We start from the raw sequence: 27,057 nt of genomic DNA on the forward strand, positions 1-27,057 counted from the left end.
GACCTAGAATCTCCGAGATGACTGAAGAAAAACACTCCCTTTTCCGTGAATTTGGTAACGCGCATGGGTACCCACCAACCCGGGGACTGCCACCACCGGGCGATTTCCCCTGTCCTGAAAAAAAATTCCCTCAATATTTGTCATTCCACTTCCCCTGCAGACATGAAGCTACCTACCCAGAGATGAAAAAAACTAGATTTTCCCCTGTCCTGTGAAAAAATTTCCACTGAAAATTCCCATTCCCATGCAGAAACATACTGCAGTGGCCTTCTACCGGAAACACCACAGTCCCTCGTGAGCTATTCAGCGCTGGGACTATTCGCCCCATAAGCATGTGTACACAAGAAAAAATGGAGGTAGTAATAAATTGCGTACATATAGAACTTTCAAGACCGGATTTTATTTTGAAAAATGCTTAAATAATTTGTCAAATTTTACTCTTCGCAGAGCTTTATCGAAATGTAGATTGAGTGATGATAGTTTAAATATTGAATTGGGTAGGAAAAGTAAGCCAAAATTGCCTTTGAAAGATAGACTTTGTCTCAGATGTGATAGCAATGAAATAGATGATGAGTTTCATTTATTATTCTCATGTAAAAAGTTTATCACTGAACAGGAAAGTGGAATAGATTGCTCCACTTTTTCCGGTGTCACACAAAAAGAAACGGCCCTTAAAAGGGTTATGGAGTATAATTTTCTAGATCTTGCTATATTCTTGAAGAACACTGATTTGTGCTGACCCTCCAGTAGCCTTCCCACTGTTAAACAGTTTGCTTATTGTACGACTTGGATACTTTGTTGTCCTCTCGAAAGTGTTCAGTTTTGTACTTTGTCCAATTTTGGAATGTACCATACCACACTCTCTGCTAGTGTGAGTTGAGTATAATAAAGATTGATTGATTGATTGAAATCATTTGTACAAATACATCACTACTCTGAATGAGGTAGAACAAGCCCGGAGAACAAGGTTACTGCAAAACTGTTTTCTAACGTTGTCCGATGAAACAGCTGTACTTCGATGACTGACGATTATAATAATCCAATAGGCTTAATGGAGCATCACTTCATCTATACAAGGTCATTATTTTCATAGACCACAGTTTGTATCTGAGGCTTTTTCTCAGTCAGTCGGCCCTCGACACAGTGTTTTTTTCGTCTCCCTCCCCATTTCTCTTCTGCCCTCATGTTGATTGTGCTCGTTCCCCAAATGTTCTTGGCAGTGCCAACCAAGGCCGGCTGGTTGTCATCGTCGTGAGAACCCCGAGTGAGAACGGACAACATATTTGTTCACTATTTACTAGTTTTATTATGGTTTTATCACTGTTGAACCGCGAACCGGGAATTTACAGCAGCCTGTGGCCAAAAGTATGAGGGCGCTGTTTATTACAGAAACCCCTGACCTTTTGGGATTCCCCTGATCTCAGTTATGAAAATGGCGGCTGCTGGAGGGAGACTCGACGTACTGATAAGAGATTATCTCTTGTACCGAGGTTTTACGACAACTTTGAAAAGTTTTGAAGCTGACCTGAAGTCTGACAGAGATAAATCTTTCCGGGTGAGTAAAAGATGTGAAGTTAGATCTCTGTTGTAGTGCCACTGAACGAAAGTAATCGACCACAGAAATAGGATATTCCTCTTTCGTGTTCACAACAACAATCAACATAGTGTATGAGATTTATTTGGAAACTGTCAGTGGTTAAGGGGGCGGGTCGAAGCAGTGTAGTTTTTGTGTATCGTGAAACCAAATAAGATCGTACATCTGTGCGTCAAAAGTTAATGCCCGTTTCAAAATTCTCATAAAATCTAAGGCTTTTTCTCGGATATGCTTTGATGTAGTGTTCAAGTTATTGCAGAGCCAAGGACGATCCTCGTTTGCTGTATATTATGACAGACCGTGACATGCTATACTTTATGCCTTGTGGAACATGGTGTAAGTAGTTTAGTCGGCAATTAGGATTAGTGGACACAAAGAATTTGTTTGAATTGTTTATAACCTAGGGAGCCCACTCACACCATCATGTATTCTTTAGAGCCCCTAAGAAAATACCTTTTAGTTTGCAATCAAAGGTGTGTCCACTAATTTTCAGTCTTCTCGTTTAGTCTAAAATTTAAGTGTGCATACCGATCCAGGCCAAGATTCAGAAAAGGTTCTAATTTCTATGATTTTGCAGTACAGGTCTTTAAAACTTGAGGATGTCTTTTTACCTAAAATCCTTTCATTTTCCGTCCTCAAGCTACCTCCATGATACAAGCCTTTTTCGCATCGCCAGATTTCACTTCCCCAGCCTTGCAAGCCTTGATTAATACATTGTGATGAAATAACTATGAAAATGAATTTTCATTGGCCATCATTTGCCGAACCTGTCATCCAAGTACATCAGTTCAGATAATGATATTTTATTGAAAGTTTGTCGCAACAAAGTAGACCGCACTGTCGCCTTTTAATTTGCACAACAAAGTTATAGTCTGGCCTTTCTGTGTCCAGCTGGGTTGACTGTTTGAGGGTCGGTCATCTCACAGCGATCAACATCATGTCGCCCGCTAAGTAATTTCATGTCCCAGGCTTTGGTAGTCTGTGTAGGCTACCATTTCATGGGTTAGGTAGCCCCGGGGAAAAGTTGGTAGGCTGTTGACACGGGACTTAGTACCGCTAATTTTGAGCCCTGATGTATATAATTATATTGTATCATGCTACCATGCACCATTCTGATAGGACAATTCCACTGAAGCTAAAATACTGTTTTAGCACTGAAAGCAGTGCTAAAATGGGCCCCTAAACCAGCATATTTGAATATTGTCCAGTTGGTGCCTTTGAACGTACATATCTGGATTTAATCCAAAACTGTCCGCTTGTTTCAAAGACCAAAGTCCGAATTTCAATACACGGATGAAATATGGGTTTTTAACTCATCTCTTGGTGAAAATAAGTTGAGGTCAATGATGAAAGAAATCTTCGAAGCAGCACATTTGGGTATGGAGTACATAAATCATTGCATTGGTGCAAAAGTGCACCATGCACTTTGCTTGATTCAGTGGGAGTCGAGACGCAACACAAAATGAACTTTTATAATACCACTCTTTAAAATGAAGCTAGTATTCATTAATACACAAATAAGTTGACACTTCCTCAGAGTAATGGTGTGTCAGATATTCCTTCCAAAAGTTCAAACTATAACAAACCAGGTCAGGTGTTCTAACGATGTAGACCAAGAAGTTCAATCACTCCTGTCCTGGCCCCTGCGACTGCAATGAAAGTTGACATCAGATGCAACAAGCAGTATCATCTCCAACTCTCACTGAATCGGGCAGTACACTCTGCACAACTGTTGATCACAGTTGCTGTCATCCCAAGTCTGGATAATTTAAAAAATGCACATTTTCTGGTACAGTCAACGTCCAAATTATTCATCAAAATAGCACCTGTGACCTCACTGTTCACATACGAATGTTGCAGCAATTGGCGTATACATGTATGGTACAGAGTGAGACAATTCTGTTTTTAGTATGCAAAAAAGCCAATAAATTTATGAAAAAATTGTTACTTTGTCTTTTGCTTTGATCTCTTGACCCATTTGTGTCTAGGCGTCTGTAACAGTCAGTGTTCAACAAGTTAAATGTTCACGTTGGATGTGAATAAAATACGATGTTGATGAATGTAATGTGTATGTTATCGTTGGATACTGTGTGCGTGTTTGGTACAATGCGTGACATAGCACTTGCCTATTGGCTTGTGCTACATGTCACGCATTGTACCAAAATCTTGTGTATCCCCACCTACAATGGAAAGCTAGAAAGTGTTCTCTCCAAAAGGCAAGTCATCTACAGCAGGCTGTACAGGAAGAACAAACAACTATTCATTGAAGTTTTAACAATGCTCTGTTTTATTCAATTACAGTCTGACAAAATAGTGGATCATCTATATGCTCTGTTTTATTCAATTACAGTCTGACAAAATAGTGGATCATCTATATGTTCTGTTTTATTCAATTACAGTCTGACAAAATAGTGGATCATCTATATAGCTTTGTTGCAGTGTATGATTTGGATGGACTCAAGAACTACTGGAAACATTTAGACAAAAGAATATTTGCTCGTCTTGAATACACATATAATTCTACAGTCAGGAGACTCGAACTTAGCTTGTTGAGGTGAGTTTTTCTTCTGAAGATTGTAATTTAATGTATTGTCAATCAAAATGCCTTCTGAGAGCTGACTATTGCCTGGGCGTCGCAGGAAGGTACGAGATCCTGAATAGAACAAATACCAATGTGTAAATATTGATGTGGATATAAATGCATATAAATGAGCTGAGTGGCATTCCGTTTTCCTTCAAGATAATGCATAACTAAGAAGTGTTAAGTTTTAATCTTTCTCTATTGTGCAGTGTGTCTGCTAAGTCAATTTGAAGCATTATGGGGCAAGGTAAAGCTTCATAACCCATGGAAAATACAATTAATTTGACCTGCCACTGACACAGCTATAAAAAATGTGGAAATGATAATCCTCATCAATTGATGTTTTCAATGAGTTTCTGTTAAAAAAATAAATGAGTACAGCATTGTTAAATCCACAATAGCTGCGAGTGTGTAATAAACCAATCTCAAATTGTCATAAGTTTTCCCAGAGTTTTCTTTGAAAAAGCTCCATTAAATACTGAAATATTTTATAACACTGTCATAAGTGTCGAAAGTGGCATGTAAATTTAAACGCTATTTGGGCTTTAAAGAGTTCATGCTGATATTAGGTTTGTCTCATTGTTCAAGCGATCAGTCAGTGTAGGGCCGCTGTTGGTTTGGTTGTGTTCTCACATTCTTTGCATGAGAATATGAGTTGAGAAAGGCATGCAATGATAGATGGCGCTATATCTCCAACAGGTAATATGGCCTTTCGTGCAAATAACAAAGTATGTGCGCATACATGTAGTACACTGATGACTGACATGCAGACCTGTATCAGTTTTTAGCGTGCGGAGTGCCTCTGTACAGTGCATCAGATAAAATGTTTATTACATGAGTGGAAAATAAATGCATTTGGAACTACTTTATGACCATTTATCCTCTCTAGCCATGTATGATGAATTACAATACACAATTATGGCAGGTAGCTAGGTTCTTTGGGAGATGAGAATTCTGTCAACAGAAACCCCAAAATTACATCAGAAATATCTTCACCTCCAAATATAATCATAGATATGCATCTCCAGCTATTTAGAAATGTTGTGACGCACCATGTGGTGCTTTGCGCCATGCAAGTCTTGGACTCATGTGAAATTTAGTTTTCTTTAATTTGACTCAAGTTGTTTTTTTTCCCTTTAGGGTACACTAGTACTGTGGTAATAGCAGTAGTGTACTTCTTTCCCAGAAAAGAAAAATATGTATTTAAATATCAAAATTTAATATTTACATCAATTCTTTCTATAAGTGACTGTGGATGATTGGAACACATTCACTGCAAGTACACTGAAGTAAAAATCAGTGTATTTGATGTCAAACCTCTTAAGCTTCCACTGTACTGTAGTTTGGAAGTGTGAAAATCTGACAGTGAAATGATGACTTGATTTCCCCCTAATATGAGAAATTACTGGAACAGGCTATTGGAAGAGTAACAAGTGAACAAAAACATTTCGAACAAAATCTGGACAATGATTTCAAATATCAGTCTTACCGGTATGCTGTTTTTTTCTGCAGCATAATTGTAGAGTGTAGTCGGCACAAATTTGATAATCATAGTTGAGTGAAACCCTTCCTCCTAAACTCAGTGAGTTCTGTTTGTCATGTGCATTTTGCAAGAGTTACATATTGCTGTGTGGATGTCACATTATTTTTTTCCATTTTTCTCAGACTTTACGTCATCCATGCTGTTCAGAATGGACGAAATGACAAAGTTAGTGAATTCTTTGACAAGATGGCTGCTGAACTTCAAATGCAACCAGAATGGAAGGAATGGTTTGGTGAGTTTCATGTTTAATAGTTATCCTGCCAGGCCTGTCATTTTTCACTTGCAGAGTCAGTCAAAAGCTATGTTGAGCCAAAACCTACGCACATTTTCACCTACTTGGTATGGTATGTTACAGAAGGTTCAATCAATTAAAATTATCTTTACAGTACAGTATCTGTGTCATGGGCTTTCAGATGTACAAGTCCAATGTACGGGACATATCACTAACTGCTTTTCACCAACTTTGTGATGTTGACAAATGAACTGGCAGGATAAGGGTTACAGATAATTTCACATAAACCAATAATATTCTGAAAAAGAGAAGATGAACTAAGTATGACAAATATTTGAAAGCTTACTTTACAGCCTTTGTACATAACATAAACTTATTTCTTGCTTTCAGTCCAAGTTTTATGATAGAGGTCATTCAGAGTCAGATATGCTGACCATTACACCCAGATTTTTGTACATGTGGACACTGACCTCTTAAATGAGGTGGCTGTTCTGTAGAGGGTCTTTAACATGTAAAATGTAACAGGACTGCCACAAGGTGACCATTATAAAGAGTGACCATTATAAAGAGTGACCATTATAAAGAGGTGACTGCTCTGTAAGGGTGACCACTATGAGAGGTTTGACTGTACATATTTTGCATTTTACCCATATACACATACACATACACATACACATACACAGAGTGTTGCATGCAATGTTTCCATTTCCCGTGATCTGTGGTAATTTTCATAATTAAATCACATCTACTGCTGTCTGCCTTTGTTACAGTTCTTCCATTCATCAAAAACCCAGAACAGAATCAAACATTTGAACTGTATTTTACCAAGATGTGGCAAGAGACGCTAACCATATCACTGCAGAATTTCTTCAGTATCATCTTCCAGTCCATGCATATCCTTTCTGATAATTAAAATACTAAAAAGCTAAAGAGATAGAGTGAGTGCATTAATGAATGAATACATGAAGAATCAACCAATAAAACACAAAAAGATACAGCATGTTAACAAGAGCTGTCTTCATAAAATTCATAATTACATCAGGATACTATGGCTGGATGATTGCAATATACATTATGTACCAGGATACCATGTTTGCAATATTGCGGTATGTAGTCTAGATTGTTATAGATAGTCTGTGTCTCAGGGTTTAACACTTATCTGGTTTGCGGTGTTAAGTACAATGTCTTGGTGGTTGCATTAATAACCTATTTAGTGAAAGATGGGGAGATTTATACAAATCGTAGTTTTTTTAATGATTACATATTAATACCAAATATTAGTTTGTTGTAGGTAGTATGCCTTAGTAAATGATTGCAGCAATTGGTATATAGCATATAAGTATTTTCTCTCGGTTATTATACTTCATAGCATATATGGTACCCATGTCCATATTGCTCTATCCTACTGATGTTTAGTGTAAAATATCAGTCTTGCATGGTGTTTCACAGTAAAAATCTAGACATGCATGTTAAACTTCATCGGTTTTAGACTATTCCAAAACTACATTTGCAACTTTCAAGTAAACAAAATAAAAATGAAATGGCTTCTGCTCTCTGCCCACAATGTGATGTTCCAACATAAGTTTGTTGTAGGTTGTCTGTTACAACTGTTCCCATGCCTATCCAAATTGTAAATTGCAGTCATTAAAATACAGACCCAAGTAGTGTTTGTCAATGGTTTTCCTTTAATATGTACCAGCAGTAGCTACTGCGGAAAAATCCCTTTTGATTCAGTCCATTCACTGATCACATGGATTGCAATTTCTTGCACAATTTAATGTTCAATATTAGTTCCACTTGAAAGATGAGACTGAAACATCATCATAACTATCAATGTATTCACCAGTTTCCATTCTGTCTTGCTATGCTCCTCAGAGTACACACATCTGAAAGGTATGTTTCTAGTAAGAAAAATGTCAATCCATGGCTTTACATGCAAGGGAACAGTTTCCTCATCAATATGTACCTAATTTATTCTGTGTTGAATACCATGTATTCTACATGTGTATGATGACATAAAACTCTTTGACCTTAACTGATTTTTACCGCTGCCAGTTTTACTGAGTTTTGTTGAGGAGCAGGAAAAGAGGAGGGAGCTTGAAGAAGACAACAAACAACTCAAACAACAAGTAAGGAGTCAAAGTTTTCAGTTTTAAAACTTTTCCATTTGTTAAGTTTATATCATGTACTTGCTGAATGTTCAGGTTTTATGCTGGTACAGTGGTGGGACCTAAGTTTCCTTGAATACATGTACTGTAGTTTGGATAAAGGAAAAGATAATGTCACTTGATCAGGCCAGATCACAACAGAGTTGAAGTAACTATGGCAACTGGCATGTGTAAATAATGATCAAATTTAAAAAGGAACAGTAGCTGTAACTCTTTATGGTTATTTCGCTATTTTTGTTTTTAATGTAAATTACAGCTTCTTGCTGTACTGCCCGAAGCATGTTGAATCACTCACCATTCAGCTTGTCAACTCATCATCTAGATTGCATTGACGTTGTTGACCAGTGAAATCTAGTCTCAACACTTCACACATATACACATTGTCTTGACAAGTTAGCTGAATAGTGGGTGTTTCAATGTTCCACATATACCCTTTGTTTTGACAAGTTAGCTGAATAGTGGGTGTTTCAATGTTCCACATATACCCTTTGTTTTGACAAGTTAGCTGAATAGTGGGTGTTTCAATGTTCCACATATACCCATTGTCTTGACAAGTTAGCTGAATAGTGGGTGTTTCAATGTTGCACACATACACATTGTCTTGACAAGTTAGCTGAATAGTGGGTGTTTCAATGTTCCACATATACACATTGTCTTGACAAGTTAGCTGAATAGTGGGTGTTTCAATGTTCCACATATACCCTTTGTTTTGACAAGTTAGCTGAATAGTGGGTGCTTCAATGTTCCACATATACCCATTGTCTTGACAAGTTAGCTGAATAGTGGGTGTTTCAATGTTCCACATATACACATTGTCTTGACAAGTTAGCTGAATAGTGGGTGTTTCAATGTTCTATGCGGCGTAGAAGAAGATCTTCCACTTGACATACAGAACAAAAATTCTTGAGGAAAGTTTGAGCAAAAGTTTAGGTGTTTCAATTTTGAAGGATTTTTACCTCAGATTGAAATTGATAAAGTCATTTTCATAGAAGTTATGATTTGAGTCAAGTAATTAGTTCAATAGGGCACTGCTTTTCTGCACGTTAACTCTGTTTTGGAAAAGGTGAAGTACAATGTATGATAATAATAATTCCGGTGTAAGTAAAGAGTTAATTTACACACACACATCTATACACAGAGATAAACTTAGAAAGTTAATCTTCTGAGTTATTTCTTGGAAATACATCTAGTTGAAGATGAAAGTGATAACAATTTTGTTGTTGTTTTTCCCTCAGATTTCAGTTTTGAAGAGAATAGACATGGAGCAATCCCAGACAGACCCAGTGGTGGTATTTGGAACCATCAAAGAAATCAATGAAGACTTTGCTGATATACCAAAGTAAGTGTTCCTTCAATATTTTGGTTCAGTTTTGATATCTCACATCCTTCATTACCAAGTACATACCAGTGTGTAAAGTTCAGTGAATGATTTTACATCTCCTTAGATGGTTTGGTAAGTAATGGTGATTTGGAGGCAGAGGGAGTCAGTGTGATTCCTTACTGGTACACTGTATAGGTTCTGAGGAGAAACACAACTTGGTATCATCAAGGATGGGACCTTAGGTTCATTGACTGCAAAATAGTACCCACAATACATGGGGCCATCTCAAAGCAATAGTGGCCAACCTTTACACTCCAAACCATTGACTCTTATGTACCGTATTTCTCTGTATAAGCACCCAGGGTCCGGAACATGTAATTTTCTTCAGAAATAATGTTGGGTGTTTAACCAGACCAAACCCTGATATGTCCAAAATTGACTGCAACTGCATTGTAGCGTTATACAAATAACCTGCGGTCTTGACCTATCGACACCATTGCGCTACCAATTTCTTTTTGGCAACTTTATTTCTTTTGTATTTACTATTATTAAATATGGAAAAGGCATTAAAACAAACAATGCTTGTGTATAAATATGACATCCTTTGATTACAGATGCAAGTGCAACCACAGGTCTGTATATTGTGTGAGCCAAACACCTGTGAAGTTTAGCCAGTTCTTATTTTAAAACTAATAAACAAAAGGAAAAGCATAGACAATAATGTAATTCCCGGACAGTCGCCATGAATGAATGATAAAGTCTTTTATCACATGCACAAGCCAAGTTTGTCGTCTCCAAACAAAAAATACGGGATTTATTCTCTGGTCGTTCTACGTCACGACAACCCGCGTCTATGTCATCAATTTTGGTGCGTCGGACCTTTTTTTGTCGATCTTCGGTGTGCTCGTAAATATGTAAACAAACAACATGGCGGCCGATGTTTCTCTCACGATCAAAAGTAATGAAATCGATATTTTCACAGACTACGACATTACTAATCAGAACAATGTAAACACAAGAGTGTAACGCCTGTATATTCCGAAGGAATTACGTGAATAATTTGCGGAAACAACAAACTCGAAGCTGGTCGCGTATACCGTGGGTTCCGTACGCATTGCAAGCAGGGTCAGGCGCGACGTTTGCAGTGTTCGCGCCGTCGAGATTCAGTCGATATTTGTTCCCGAAAAATAGCGTATCTTCCTCTGTGATAAATTTTTAGGACTATACTATCTTTGAAATAGAGTATAACTTTGCGGAAGGTAGCCTACGTGTAGACCGAGAGCTGTCATTTGCTCCACACACGAACGAACTTGAGCGTTGACGCACACTACAGACGACTGGAAATGATTGACAACTTGTGCACGGCGTACTGATATTTATTCGAAAGTAGTTCAAAAGTTTAAACGCGGAATCGTCATGGAAAACTTATTTTATTTTGCAAAAAATAACGAATTCTTGGCTTGTGCATGTGATAAGTATATTATTCCCTAATATTTTTCTTCGTTCAGCTCGGAAAATACTCGTGACGTAATGACCGTGTCACCACTCGTCTTCGACTCGTGGTGACACAGTCATTACGTCACTCGTATTTTCCTACGCTGAACGAAGAAAAATATTAGGGAATAATATCTAATTGTTTCAACATCTCAAAGGACACAATATTCCAGTGTTTGCCTGAAATATGTGTTTCATCATTCCTATGAAATTCTACCATAGTGCTTATAGAAACGGAGGGGTGCTTGCCTGAATTTATCTTAATTTGAAACTTTCATTCAAATTTGAGGGTAGGTGCTTACACGAACATGGCTACTAATACGGAAGAATATTGCAATTATCTCTTCTTACGTCAGTTTTCTTTTTTAAAAATTCAGCTGTAAAGCAAAGATAGACAAAATAAGAGAATTTCTTGGAGAAAATGTTCAATGTATAATCATAATGTATTATATACAAAGTTTTAAAAGAGTAAAGTCCTTGTTACCACATGCTGACGCAGTGAAATCATATTATACTGGAATATGTATGATCAAGAAATAATAAAATTGAAACCTAAAATTGTAAACTGATTCGTCAGACAGAAAGCAAGTAATGAGTATGGAGTGACCTATATAATATGTTATAACTTTCCTAACAGAGAAAATATGTCTAAAGAATATCAACCAAAGAGTAACATTGTACAGAAACTGAAAGCACCGCTGTCAGCTCCTCTGCAGAGAAAGAAAATGGCTGCAGCAACAGCAGCAACAAGTGGAAATGTGCCAATCAACTCAACAGCTGTTACCATGGCAACAAACAATTCCAAACTCAGCAGCAGCATTCCAACAACGAGGAAAATTGGAGCAAATGTGACTGCATTGAAGAAGGATGACAGTGGATCTGCACAGGTGAAGTTGAAAGACAGTGGAGGGAAAATTGGTAAACCAATGCAACAAACATTTACCCAACAACAACAACAACAGGTAAACAAATCAGAGTGTCGTTAGTTGTAGAAACTGCAAAAATGATTAATGATTGAATCAATACAGAAAGTACTGTGGAAATGTCTTTAAACATTGGCAATTGTAAAGAAGCTGCTTGTTTGTATGGCTGTCACCTGAAGGGACAAAGTCAGCCATTTTTCCTGAATTTTGTTTGATGCAAGATACTACTTACATTGTTTGATATGTTAAAAGATACTGAATGAATGGATGACCATGCATATATTTTACCACGGTTTTAGACACGATAAACGAAACCATCAAGAAAATGAATTAATGGTAATGATCATTAATTCATTTTTGCGATGGTTTCATTGATCGTGTCTAAAACCAGGGTCAAATATATGCACAGTCACCCATTCATTCAGTATCTTTTAACATGTCAAACAATATAAGTAGTATCTCGTATCAAACAAAATTCATGAAAAATGGCCGACTTTGTCCCTTTAAAGTCAGTGTATATGTAGGAACTTGAATGGTAGTATTGCTGTTGAATTAATCAAATTGTTTTGCACCAGTGATAGGCTAAGTTTGTAAACATTAAACTTTTGATCCATAGCTCCTGTTTGTAGAACAGGGATTCATTGTCAGCCTTCATACAATATAAAACAGACTCTTGTTTAGGTAAATGCCAGGTCATATAGCAAATTGTTCAGCTAAGTTTCCGGGTGATTATCTAATTTGGTGTGCCAAATATACCCTCTTCAGCTGTAATAGAAGCCAGGGAACCAGAAGAATATATCCCTATGAAGACAATATGAAGCCCTGTGTTCTGAGTCTGTCAATCTTATGAAGAGATTACTCATAGTGTTGTATTGGATAGAGAATATAGATTAAATGAACTCCTTTCTGTCAGGGCTAGACATTTACATGCCAAGAAATATGTGGTACATTATTTTATAGCATGAGTAATCGCATGTGATGCTAATTAATCATTTTGAAGGTGAAGATGAAATTATCTCAAAGAATGTGAATTAGCTTGTGTGGTAACACAGTAGTTTAATTAGCCCTTCTTGGAAAACTTACATGTATCATCATTTTGTCTCATAAAGTTTATTGCAATCACGGTCCGTTTTGTTGTCATGTAACAATTGTACATTTTGCCATGTCATAGTGAAATTACAGATAATTTTATGATATTTATCAGATCCATTAGTCCAATAATGGGAAAAAGGATTGTTTACTTAAATACGAATGCACCTCATGAACAGATATTCAGACTCTCAAATTTTTGCAATACCGGTACCTTTCTAATGTACCATTTGTGTGGCAAATGAACCTTTCACCATCTTATTTTGTGAAAATCGGAAATTGTATTTTTCTCAGAGAGATAACACAGGGATGGCAGCCATTTTGAATGTCAAATATCAGTAAATTTATAGTAACACAATAACCGCTGGTTTGTGACTTTGAAAGAGAATGGTTATAAGTTTGCATGAAGAAAGTTTGAGCAAAAGTTAAAAGTCTTTCACTTTCAAGGCACATACTACCATAACCCCACCGGTATACTGTGTTAAGATAAGATTGTAATCATATTTAGTACTCAGTGATTCCTTGTACTTTTGAGATAAAGCCAGATACGTTAGCTTGATGTCCATGTGAATGGTAATCTTCTTTCATTGACAGTGGACTGTGCCCAAACAGAAACCTAACAAGTTACAAGAACATGATAAAATCCGAAAGGAATTATTCTCCAAGGCACCAATTAACAATCCGTCCCCAAGACAAGTCTCAAATATCCAATCTGCTGAATACGGTACCACGGATACAGGCATTAATTTGAGTGAAGCACTGGAGAAAGATGGAAAGAAGTCATCAAACCAACAAACACAAAGCACTATGGGAAATGTTGAATATGCTGCCAGTAAGAGGCAAGGTAATTGATGATTTGGAATCCTGGGTAATGGATGATTTGGAATCCTGGATATTTGATTTGATATGCTACAGTGTCGCTCCAAATAGAGTATATTTTTTTCAAGTTGTTACTCATGGCACTAATAAAATGTTCTTCAGTGTTCTTTATTTAATGTTTAACTGAAATAAAATTTCCTAAATGTACCATTATGGTCAGTGCTGTATCCCCAGCCTGTTTTGCCTAACTGTTTCTTTGCAGAACTAAATAATTCTCAGTGATTTTTCATCTTTCAGATGACCTTGGTACTGGGGAGCCTTTTATCATATTAAGTCAGGATGAATACATAGAACACCATTCATCAATCACACAATGTAGGTTTTCATCCACCGGTACATCAGTGGCCAGTGCAGATACTGACGGTGTTGTCAAGTAAGTCATAGCATACGTACAGGTAACTGGTAGTTATCACATTAGGTTAAATCCCAAATTTGAATGGACACATGACAGTCCAATAAACCTATATGCACAAAGGCACATAGAAATATGTGCACAATATTTCCATATGCATATCCATGAGTTTGTTTGTACATATGTACTGCCATCATGTGATCTGGGCGTATTGCAGTCTGTAGAATATGTCGCATCATTATTGTTCTGGGTTAGAACTATTGAAGGATTTCTAACATTTCGTAGACTAACTCACTGGTCTCCTGGCATCTGTATATAACTTGGACAATGCAAACTGTTTAGCAGTATTTACTTGCTCATCAAGCAACTAGTGCATCCTGCAAACGCCCTCTAGTGTTACAAGCTATCTACAGCTAACCATTTGTTAAGATACAGGTGTACTAAATAAGTTAAAGGGACATACGCTGTAACTTGTGGCAAGTTTTTCAGTATTCTGCTTCTGTATATCAACTACCGTGTCTGACCCTAATCCGTTTGTCATGCTGAAATTTTGAGTATTCTTTTTGTCAACACAGCTTGTATGTGTGTAGTGATCATTGTTTATTGTTTACAAATGAATTCTAGTCTGGACTTGAATACAATTTTCAACAATAACAATGTAGATTATACTCATATAGGTTATGTTGATGTGCTAAATTCTTGGCATTAAATTACAGTTTAGGGATTCAATGCAGAAAGTGTAGGGAAACCACAAAACAAAAGTTCTAAAAAATTAGCCAAAAGATATAGATACAGCTTATTTAATGATTGAAAAAAATGATGATGTGTTATGAAAATGACAAGAAATTTCAGCTGATAGTTCTAAAAACTTGACAAGGCAAAACATGCTGTGTAATATGCATTGCCCTCTTAGAACTACAGTCATCTCAGAAAGTCACTATGGGGATCAGTTCACTACAAAAAGTAAAGATTATACAGATAACATTGATTGAAAAATATCACCAAACCTGATCATATTTAACCCTTGGACTGCCAAATAATTATAAGGCTAACTTTAATGTCTACATACTGTACAGGGGTGATGAGTTAAAGGAAATACTTCAGTTTTGTTCTTTTTTTATCTTTTGGCTTTGAATGGATCCTGTAGAGTATGGACATATTCACCGTTTACAAGTACAAGTGCTACAATCATGTCCAAATCACCGTTGCTATCTCTGGAATGGGTGACAAAAGTTGAAAGACTTGTGAGTATATTTCTGCTTGTTTGAAAAGACAATCAAAAGTTTGTAAACACGGATTACTGCTAAACTGTCTTCATTCCATAGGTAGATGTTGGGATTTGAAGCTGCTTGCTTCAAATCCTGAAAAGTGACAAAAATGGAATTTTTTTTTTCTGATTTGTAATCTGTTCATTATCAAGCTTAAAATTTCATTACATTCTAATCTCAGAGCAAGATTCAGATTCAGATTTTCACACATTCAGATCTTACCCAGACGTCTAATCTCATTCCTGCTGATCCTTCTCTTTTTTCTGTTGTCATCTTTGTCATCACTGTTTCAGTATTTATCTCAATCCCAGCCATGGTCATTGGGTGGTCAGTGTTTGTCATAATATATTCATATTGCTTTGAAAAATGTATTGCTTGATCTAAGAAGAATTTTATTTGTTTGATAATACTCTATCCCTTCAGTTATTGCTGGGCAGTAGCAATGGTTCAGTGAAACTGTTTGATACTGAATCTAAGAAAACTCTCCATGATGTTGCAACAGATTCTTCATGTCCAAGGTAAGTCTGTTCAGAAATGTTTAACTTTTCTCACAAGAAGAAATATTCAAAAGGCTATGCATCCATTCACACAAGCTTTCTCCATCCACTCAAAGATATCATAAAATCACAATGAAAAAAGATGGAAAAGAACTTCAAAAAACCCCATGATTATGTTTTTAAAATTGTCAAATTGATTTTATCATGTGTCAAAGTTGCTTGTAAATATGACCTTTTCATTCTTCTTTGTACTCTGTGTGTCTTCCTTCTTACAGAATAATATCTCTATCTTGCAATCCGAGTGGGTCACATTTTATATCATCAGCTAGCAAGGCCACAAGGTCAAGTGTAGATGTCAGCAATTCAGAATATTTGAACTTGTCAGCCCTTTTACGGTCAGGGAACCTAGCCTACTGGGATCTTAAAACTATGAGGATTCAGGTGAGCAATGTTGTCACAGAGGGCGCTATCACATATCATTATCATGATGGAGCACAGACCGTAGTCGTCTCCATGCTAACCTGCCCTCACAATGATGGTTGCAGGGTTTGTACATTCCTTGAAGTTCTCCGAAAAATTAGAGGTAATCCTGGAATTTCTTTTTTAATCAACCTAGCATCTGCACTGTTAAGTAATGCATTGGATGTTGTCATGAAGGTTTCCGAATGCTTGCTACATGAACAGTTTTGGAAAATGGTCGTATATATCACACAATACTTTTTGAAAACATCTGAAATAATCCTTGAAGGTCCTTGGATTTATAGTGATTTTTAGCGTAGAGACTATGTAGTTATATTGAAATGTTGTTCTTGTGTGACTGTCTGTCAGATTTACTGTCCAAACAAGGGAAATTAACATTTTGCAAATGCAAGAGCCATTACATGTAAAAGAATTCTGAAACCAACTAGATACCTGCCGTATCACATTTTTATACATTGCTTCGTATACTTTTACAGAATTCCCAGAAGAGGATAATCTGCTCATTGGTATAACCTCCATATAAAGCCATATCTCTCACTGAAAACACTCTTATCTGTTTCTTTGTAGCATCTTCTGCCAGTTGAAAGCAATACAGCCTGTATTAACTGTACACAGTTTAATCATAATGGACATTTGATGGTGACTGGAGGCTCAGACGGACAGATACGATTATTTGGTAAGTCCACTCTTCAACTATGTGCTCAGACCCTGATATTTAGTACAGAGATATTCCTGTTCAACAAATATTTAATGGTTTGTGAAGTTAATATGAATTTTACTTCCACTCATTTGCAATATACCGGTATATCTATTATCAAAGACAAAAGAATTTTTCTTCAAGACAAGACATATCTCATCTACTGCTGACAGCTTCTGAGATGCTGCACATTACCCCCTCATCTACCATTGTGAACAGAATTTAAGGAGCGTAGTACATGTAATTGCACAGTCACTCTGAAGTCCTAATGTAAATACAGTATGAACACACTGGACATTGCTACCATTTATCTCCAACTTGTCTCATGAGACTTGCTACATAAAGTCAGAGGTACTGTACGACATTTCACAGCACAATGTAGACATCAGCTCTAGTTTAAATGACAAGATGATGGTTTGATAATTTAACAGATATGCATCGATGCGAATGCATATTAAGATGGCATGCCCACACTGGTGAGATTTACTGTGTCCAATTCAGTCCAGATGAAAATTCTGTCTACAGCATGGGAGCTGATGGCAAGGTAAATATAATTCTTGTAGTTTATTGTCTTGTAGACTAGGCTAGTAATCTCAGAAGACATAAATTCCTGGTTCAATCAACTTATTAATCCTGCACATGTTTATTTTCACCCAAATTAGTCCATCATGCAACTGAACCTAACTAGTGTTTTGCTTAATTTTGGGCAGATAGTTAAAAATGGTGTTGAAACTCCTGTAACATTTCTGTTTTCCCATAATAGAATTACAATGATATATAATGGGGAACTGAAGTAACTTACTTGGGGACCCAGCTAATCTTGGCCTTAACAAAAACCACTGCACATGTCTTTTCAACTAGCATGCTCTTTTAGCTAATTTAGCTAGCGTCGAGGGTTTGCTAATTTAAGATGCTGCTAATTCAAACATTTCCCTGCATTAGCAATGGTCAAAGTGTTTTCTTAGCTAATTAAGAATCCTCAAATTCAATTCAAATTCCCATTTAGCTCAAAAGCATGCAGCTAATTCAAAGTGTTTTACAGTACGTTTCATTTGTGATTAAAGGTCAATTTTTGGTACAGTATCAGTGTTGTCCTTATATTTAAAGTAGCCGGGTAATATAAGAAAGTAGACGGTTGGACTGCGAGGAAGCGTAGCGACCGAGCGGCGAGTGAGCGTAGCGAACGAGGGGGGAGAGCGCGAGAGGGGGTGTCCCCCTCTCGCAAGGCGAAAAAAAAATGAAATTTTGGAGTGGAAATGGTGTTCTCTAGTGACATCTGAGGTGACATTTAGCTGAGACTGAAACAGTACTTTTGTTGTATGTCTTAGACGTGGCTCACATACAACAAAACAAACAAACATGATTTTGTTTTGTTTGTATTATTTATGACACACTTATGGTTTTATTTGCAGTGAAGATGTAACATTTAATCTTAAATCACCCGCTGTCTGCTCATTTCATTGCTCATTTCCCATTCTTCATTACCACATAGTAGTTTCCCCAAAACCATCAAACTCATTCATCGAATCTATTCTAATCAAAACACATTCGCTTTCTTAAGAACAACATCGGTAAGATAATTCACTGTAACGGTGTTCGCATTTACGAAAAAAAATGCGTATATAGAAAACTCATAACAATGAAAAAATGCGTAGAGAGTCGATCGCATTGGATTGAGTCTCTACGCATTTTTTCATTGTTATGAGTTTTCTATACGCGAACGGTTGCGAAAGCACTCTCCGCGACTGAGCTTAGGCGACAACAAGACGAGATGAGTGCCCGCACAAGTACAGAAATTTGCCAGAAATTTGCGAGAAATGGACACTTTCTCGCTTTTTGCGAGAAGTAAGCGAGAATACATTATTTTCTCACAAGAACTCAGCGAGAATTTAATTTTCTCGCAATCAGCTGGCGAGAACTGTGTTTTCTCGCTCAGCATCTGCGAGAAACTGAATTCTCGCAATCAGTCAGCGAGAAATTTGTTTTCTCGCTTTGCATCTGCGAGAAATTGTATTCTTCTGTGTAAGCATTTCACAAAAATTTCACAATTTCTCGCAGATGCAGAGCGAGAAAACATAGTTCTCGCTGATTGATTGCGAGAATTCAATTTCTCGCAGATGCATGCGAGAAAGCACAGTTCTCGCAGCTTGATTGCAAGAAAGTATGTTTTCTCGCTTACTTCTCGCAATACAGCGAGAAAGTGTCCATTTCTCGCAAATTTCTGTACTAGTGCCGCTTTAACATTAAATTTTTTGCAACATTTCTGTCAATCACTCATTTTATGTGGAAAGTTTCAGATTCTCTGAGTGCAGTCTGAAAAATCGGCAGCGTCGAGTCAGAGGCACGTTACCATGTCAGTTGCTAATTTTCAGGCTAGCGATAGTTTCTGAAACTTATGACTCAAAGTGAGTGATTGACAGAAATGTTGCAACAAATTAAATGCAAACCGCGCAAGATCATCGCGTCTCGCTGTCCCCAAATTTGATCAAAGCAGATATATATGCAGCAAGGCGTCGGAAGGAACAACTCTATTTTCTTTCAAATTGGCTCCACGAGTCCGTGAAAAATATGATTCAGAGGGTCCATCGGAAGACACTATCGGGCAACTCAACATGGAGAAGCGCAGTGAAATTGAACCCATGCCGGAATCCACGACGTATTGTCCTGTTGGGGATCAGCGCAAAGGTGAAGCCGTGAGCCGTGACGCGTCGATGATGCGCAGGTCGGCAACACACATGCCTGTCACCGTGGATTCTATTACGTAAAAATAATAAATGAAAAGAAAATACCCATTCAAATAAACAGTTGCTTCTAAAAAAATCAGTTCTAGCTCATTTTTTTAAATCTAGAAAATGCGTCGGTATTGCTCTGAGAATAACTTGATTTGTTGAGATCATATACTCGTAGTGACCGTGACGTTGGCAGCCAGCCCGGCGGCTTAAAACTAGCTGCAGTCTCATGAACTTCGAATCATCGATCAGAATCACATCTTTTTGGCGCTTTTTTCTCACAAATTCAGCGAAATTGAAGTTTTTCATACGTAAACTAAATATCTTTTTGGAATCAAGTATACCTTTCGAACGGGCTTTCTTCGGGTAAAATATTCCATTGGCAAGGTGCCAGTGGCAGACGCCACATTTCTTTTTGACGCCATCGTTAAAAATCATGACCTAACATGACCTTCATACTAATCAAACCAATTACACTGCTCGTTACAAAGACAGCACCATAGGCGCGTCCATCAGCCAATCACACTATTTAACAAATAAAAGATCGGGCTCAAAAAGCCACAAACGGTATTTAGAAACTGTTTTATGTTTGTGCAGTTCCATGCGGGGAAAGAGGTCGCGAAACTGTTAATCATACGTGTGCCGTTTAACAGTTGGCAGTGCAATCCCGAAATTACAGGTCTATAAAATAATCTAATGACGTCAAAAGTAGCCGGGAAAAAATGCAAAACAGCCGGGTTATTTACCCGGCACCCGGCTTCTAAGGACAACACTGCAGTATATAGTTAGGCAAAAAAAACAATTGTTAATCCATGCAAGAGTGTACTTGGTCAGTTAGGCAAGTGTGTACAGTTAGGCAAATCAAAAAATCCTTGCCAGATATATGCAAAAGCAAATATTCCATACAGTGTGCATAGCTCTGAGTCTCTGATAAATAAGTAAAGTAAACATTTGCAAGATTATCTCTTCTGTTTGAATTTCCAGTTCATAAACTGGAGTGCACATCGGCCTGGACAGAAGATATGTGAACTAACAATCCATGCAGGTGCCACAGGTCCATTTGTCTTGTCCGGTTACTCAGGATACAAACAGGTTCAGACACCAAGAGGAAAGCTATTTGCCTTTGATGTTGAAGGTACTCATATACTAACGTGTGCTACAGATGGTGGTGTTATTTACAAGGTATGTATTTAGTGTTTCATCCAGGATGGCATCAACAGGGGGGATTTTCCACCTGTACCAGAAAATTTAGGGGGATTTCACCAGTTAATGTGTTCTACTTGTATCTCTAAGGTGTGACTGGGACCATTTCATTTGGGGCTGGTGTCCTCTTGACAAATTACTGGGGGGTGCCAACATGTCAACAGAGGGGGAATTTCCCATCCCGCTGTCTAGGTGAAACACTATGTATTAGTAGAAGCTGACATGCAATAAAATTCATTTTCGGCATTGTAGCAATGTAATCTACCATACACTTGAACAATCTGCTGCCAGTGAAGTGGACATTTTAAAAATAAAACTAATCCTGTTCTAGTGTATAGTGCACTGCAAAGAATATTATCATCAACCGTTTACCCTGGGATTGAGAAAATAATTCACTGTTCAAGTCACTTTGAGAATTTACAGTAATTATTTAAGTATAACCCCTAGGTGAGCAACAAATTAAAAAAAATATAGGGAAGGGGTTTGTACATCGGTGTCCCTATGTATCATCCACAAGACAGTATTAATTTTGCTGACTTTTTGCATATATCAAAACCAAAGACTATGACCACAATTTTTTTCCTGGTCAAACTTTTATACAATGTAGAATTAGTGTCTCTTGAGATTTGTTGAGCAGCTATTTACAAACTTGATCATGTTGGTGACACTCTCACAGAAAATGGGTACATTTTTGCAAAAGCTGATCCGTGAAAGGATAAGAATACTGCTTTGAAATCTGATGAATAATTTTATTAGATTTGCAGCCATGTCAGCACTAAATTCAAAATTAGACTTTTTATGTTAAAACTTTTCCCAAACGTTGTCATATTGCTCTAGACTGTAATAGAGGTAAGCTGGTACAGACAACAACAGTCTGCTTCTTCAATGTCATTCTTCATGCATCAGTGCACATAACATAATTGAAGACCGTTCTATTAGCTAGTAGGGGAGGTGGATCCTTGTACTATTGAAAACATCAGATGTGTCATTTCTCATGCTATTTCAACATAAAAGCAGTAAATTTCAATTTTTATCATAGTTTGATACCATGTAGCTTACCTATGCAAAAAAGGTGACCATTTCTCACTTTTCTTTCATGACATTCATGTCATATGAGTCAGTCACACTCCATCCCACAAAAAGTTTCTCTGTACATATTGAATAGAGTGAGAAAGTAGCAGACCTTTACTGGTTCACATCTAAACAGCAATAAGGTCCTCTTCCTTGATGTTTTAGCCAGGACTTGCCACTCATGCTGTTGTCCATTTTTTTGTGCAATTCCCGTATTTTAGCTAAACTTGGATAGGGTAACGGCTTATACATGGATGTACAGCATGCAAGCATTATTTTACAGGACATTCTGCACAATAATGGTATCTTTCAGAAGGCTTCATTTGGATATTATTGATTTAATGCTCTCTCCATATGGAGTTTATATACACTGATATATACAGTTGATAAACAGTGACTCACAAACTGGTCCAGTGACATACATTGAAAGAAAGATATCAAAGAAAATTTAAGGAAATCGGAAAGTGACTGCATATTGATACTTTTACCTAGGTGATAATGTGGTCTGCAGTTGATCAGTCTGCTGCCAGTGAAGTACACAGTTTACCAATTAAACTAATCCTGTGCTTGTGTATAATTTACTACATAGGAAACTGTCATCAACAGTTTATCATAGGATTGAGAATATATTTCATTGTTCAAAGTTTTAAGTTTTGCTGAAATTTCCATTCACATTTGCTGTGCAGATTCATTTAATAAGAACAAGTCTTCTTACTTCGTATAGGCTCACCCAACATCATGTACTTTTTAGTATCAGTACAATGGACCTTACTAGTAACAAGTCAACTTAGAAATATTGTGAAATATTTGTAATATCGATCAACTTGATGAAAAATTGCTTCTGTGCTCTTGAATTTTTATTCTGCTAGTTATGGGTAGTTAGTTTTTATAGAAAAGGCCAGAGATCAGTGGCATGTATTCATTCATGAACGTTTCACAGATTTACTTGCAATGAAATTATAAAATATTATCTTATACAATTTCAGTTGCCAAACAGTACTGCTGGGCTGACCCGAACTTTGACCCTGCTAGGTCATAGAACTCCTGTTGTCAGTGTGGACTGGAGTACAGCAATGAATTGTGGGTTGTGTCTCACTGGATCAATGGATGGACGTATCAAAGTGACGACTCTGCTGACGCAATGAAGACAGTAAAATCTAGAGTACAATATATCAGATATCACATTTGGGCATTGCGGCTGTAATGTATAGTTTTTCATTGTCAAAATACATTCTTTGTGAGTAGGAGCAGGAGAGAATTTGATCATAATGTACCCTATTTATGATCACGGTAAGAATTATCTTTACATGTACACTACGCTGAGCTTTCCCATTTATATGGATTCAACAGAAAGACATTGCCATAGAGGTCATGGCCATTGCCACTGTTATGTTGTGCAACTATGATGTAAAGAAGTGAAACATTTTTGAATATATTTGGAATATATCAGATGCAAAACTGCCATAGTGTCAATTTCTGTAAATTCAGCTTTCAATGAAGATATCTTGGCTAGTGAAGCATTCATGTTAATCATAAAACATATCCTGTATATGCGATGGTAATTCAGTAAATTTAAACTACAAGTATGCCCCACCGCAGAGCTCACACAAACCCCAGCACAGAACACATATCAACACTACATGTTATATTACCTTTAATTCATGAAACACCAGCAATGCTAAGTTAGTGCAGAAAGGTTGGATGAACAGGCAAGCAGGTCTGAATTCACAATGTCATTATCTGTTATATTTTATGTTTCAAAGTTAAAAGTCTTGCCAGCAAATTGTGATGTGGGAAAGAAATTTTGACAAGGGTTGGCAGACAGACCTTTACAGACAGACATATAAACAGTGTGCATGATAAATCAATCAGTTTTCCTGGTCAATAAAACAAGTAGAGTGCCAATGAGGAGAGTAAGTAACTGTTTGCCGATTTCAAATGTGTTCTTACTTGCAAGGTAACTTGCGCACTGTTCAGTTTCTAATAGTACTTGTCTGGTATTTGATAAAAACAGACTCTATTATTTTAGATATGACAATTTACATCCTTTATCAGCTCCCATTAATCTTTCATCTTCCAACGTGCAAAGAATGTTTTATTTTGTTTTTTGTTCAGATCTTATCCTGTTAAACAACCTTCCAAGCATGATCAATTTGTAAAATAAATTTTGCTTTGAATGTATTAGTCTGGAATTGAGAAGCTACATGTACATCTATTCATTTCATATTGATTCATCTTTTGTGGCATTTCTCCGATGATCTGTTTTTCATTACCTCAGACTGTCTCACTCCTGTATTCCTAATAAAATTAAGAACCAAATTCTTTTATACAAAGCTGCAAGATTGGACCAAAGATCAATGTACCGTGAAAACACTTAATTTCCATAATTTTGCTACAATTTAGGTGGTCACTCTCTAAAGATAATCTGTTGGCATTGATTTTGGATTAAACTGTATTTCTCAATATTGTACACTTCATTGTTCAAGAGAGTGACACTTGTCAGATACTGCTCTCTCTCTCATTTCTCAACGTCAGGTCAAATCTTTAGTCACTACGGCATTCTTCTGTAGATTTGTGCAGAGTTTTTAATGAAATTGATAAAGTACACATTCACTGTACACCACAGTGCAACAATGCCATTCATCCCAAGAGTCCAATCACAATTTCATATTAAGTAATTTTACGTATAATATGTACCATATGTTATCTTCCCTCCATGTTTTATTAAGAAACAAACAAACCATATCCTCCAGTAAATACAGAATTCTGAAACCATTCACTATCATCATAACACTGATATTTAAATCATGTTAAAGGGAGGCAGTCATTGGAACTGTGCTCAAAGGTCGCTAGGGACCCCTATGACTGATGTAAACACCGCATTCAAGGTATGTTGGCGATTAATGAAAGTTAAAAGATGTTAGTCATAATGTACATTGTAAAATTTAAATGTTGCAGCTATGTTGACATGATGCATCTATTTAGAGTGCATGAAATACATTGTTTGTAAACAAGAAAGTCGCACACGCGCAGTTCCAACGACTGCTTCCCTTTGAGCAGTGCCTTTTGATGTTAGTCCATGCATAGAACCAAAGATGTATTTGATGTGGGTTCATCCAAATTTGCTGTATTTTGCAAATTTTTCAAATCAAAGACAACAGATGTAAAACAGACTATCACATCAGCAGTACAATAGTATACATTAAGGCATATATCACCAGTTAGAAATGAGAGACTCAGATTAAAGTTGTATTTATGATAATAACATGAGAACTACATGTATGTAGGGCTAATTTGATCAATCTGAAATTGTAGTCTTATAAGCAGTATAAGGGCTATTGATGGTTGAAGGCCTGTATATTAATCCCATGAGTAAAGTCTGTATTAAGATGATAGGAAAATTAAATGGTGTTGCTGTGTTTGTTATATTGAAATTTGTTTGTAAATTTGAAAAAGTCTACTAAAATTCTTGTATTTAAGGATGCGCCTTCAATATTCCATGAATTGAAAAGCTTAGTAATACCTCACTCCTGTCTGTGGGCTCTCACATCAGGCCTGACTCCTGTCTGTGGGCTCTCACATCAGGCCTCACTCCTGTCTGTGGGCTCTCACATACCTCACTCCTGTCTGTGGGCTCTCACATCATGCCTCACTCCTGTCTGTGGGCTCTCACATCATGCCTCACTCCTGTCTGTGGGCTCTCACATAATACCTCACTCCTGTCTGTGGGCTCTCACATCATGCCTCACTCCTGTCTGTGGGCTCTCACATCATACCTCACTCCTGTCTGTGGGCTCTCACATCAGGCCTGACTCCTGTCTGTGGGCTCTCACATCAGGCCTGACCTTACATATTGGTATTTTCATTGGCACGAATCTACCTTTTTGATTGGACATTCTGTAACAACCAATTGTGTTTACTGAATTCTGTACTGAACTATCACTGTACCTACAAGCAAAACTGTGTACTTTTCTTGCAGCAGAATGTTCAATTTTGAATAACGTGTACCACCAAAAATACATTATGTAAGGTTATCTACATGTAGGGGTCATTAAGTGATCGTTGTTTAATCATTCAAAATAGATCTTCTAAACTTGACATTGATCAAATATCAGTGGATACCTTAGCCACAAACCCTCCAAAGTAGTGAGAAATATAGTTTTGTTGTGTATTTCTGGATGCGTGTGTCTCATCGCAGATGGAATTGTTGATACATACACCATGTAGAATGATCCATGACAGTACTGTAAGCTTGTACCTCCATGAGATACACATGGCAGCTCATTTGGCAATTCATTAACTGTGTCAACAGTAATAAAATGTATGAAGTGTATTTGCAAAAAACTGTCCATGCTTACAGGTCAAGGGTCAGCCTACCATCTGATGGTTTGATCCATCATGAGAAGTACATCAGCAATTTTGCCCCATTTTGAATTTTTTTTTACTTTTTATTAAGCAGTTTCTTAATAAAACCGTAGCCCCTGGAGAATTTTTTCAAGGGTTTATAATCAAACCTACACTATAACCAGGAGCTTTGGACCATCCGTGTCATGGCTGTGTCATATGCCAAGTGTTGTGTGCAGGCAGCTACAGTACTGTACTGTATGTTTAGAATGAATAGTAACAAATCTATAATTGCTCACAGCTCTATTGCATATGCTTTTAGCTGAGAACACAAAATCTTTCCCCAGCCGGCTGCTCTTGAGAAAAATCAGCAATACCAAATTGATGCAATCAAGCAGACAAGCTTTCCTTTCAAGACACACTGACCACATGTTGATTTACAGCAATTGTAATTATGTAGGAGTTGATGACTACAATCTGTGAAGTGATACTTGAATTTATGGTTTGTATTTTACGTACAACATTCTTGTCTCACATAGTGAGTTGTGAAGTTTAACTAAAATCCACTGTAAAACGTCACAGACATGAATGA

General features: G+C 37.1%; 1 protein-coding gene across 1 annotated transcript; it reads left to right on the plus strand.

The window, feature by feature from the left end:
* The first annotated feature begins 1,395 nt into the window (after positions 1-1,395).
* Positions 1,396-25,551, plus strand: LOC139119795 (WD repeat-containing protein 91-like). The gene is made up of 16 exons (XM_070683696.1): positions 1,396-1,555; positions 3,994-4,148; positions 5,841-5,950; positions 6,721-6,842; positions 7,996-8,079; positions 9,354-9,457; positions 11,571-11,895; positions 13,540-13,789; positions 14,062-14,197; positions 15,324-15,420; positions 15,868-15,962; positions 16,217-16,382; positions 16,989-17,097; positions 17,550-17,662; positions 20,832-21,029; positions 23,108-25,551. Exons 1-16 carry the CDS (start codon positions 1,427-1,429, stop codon positions 23,264-23,266), a joined length of 2,352 nt encoding a protein of 783 aa, XP_070539797.1. The 5' UTR covers positions 1,396-1,426; the 3' UTR covers positions 23,267-25,551.
* Positions 25,552-27,057: the final 1,506 nt, after the last annotated feature.

This window comes from Ptychodera flava, chromosome 20 (assembly GCF_041260155.1).
Source record: "Ptychodera flava strain L36383 chromosome 20, AS_Pfla_20210202, whole genome shotgun sequence".
In the NCBI taxonomy this organism is placed as follows: Eukaryota; Metazoa; Hemichordata; class Enteropneusta; family Ptychoderidae; genus Ptychodera; species Ptychodera flava.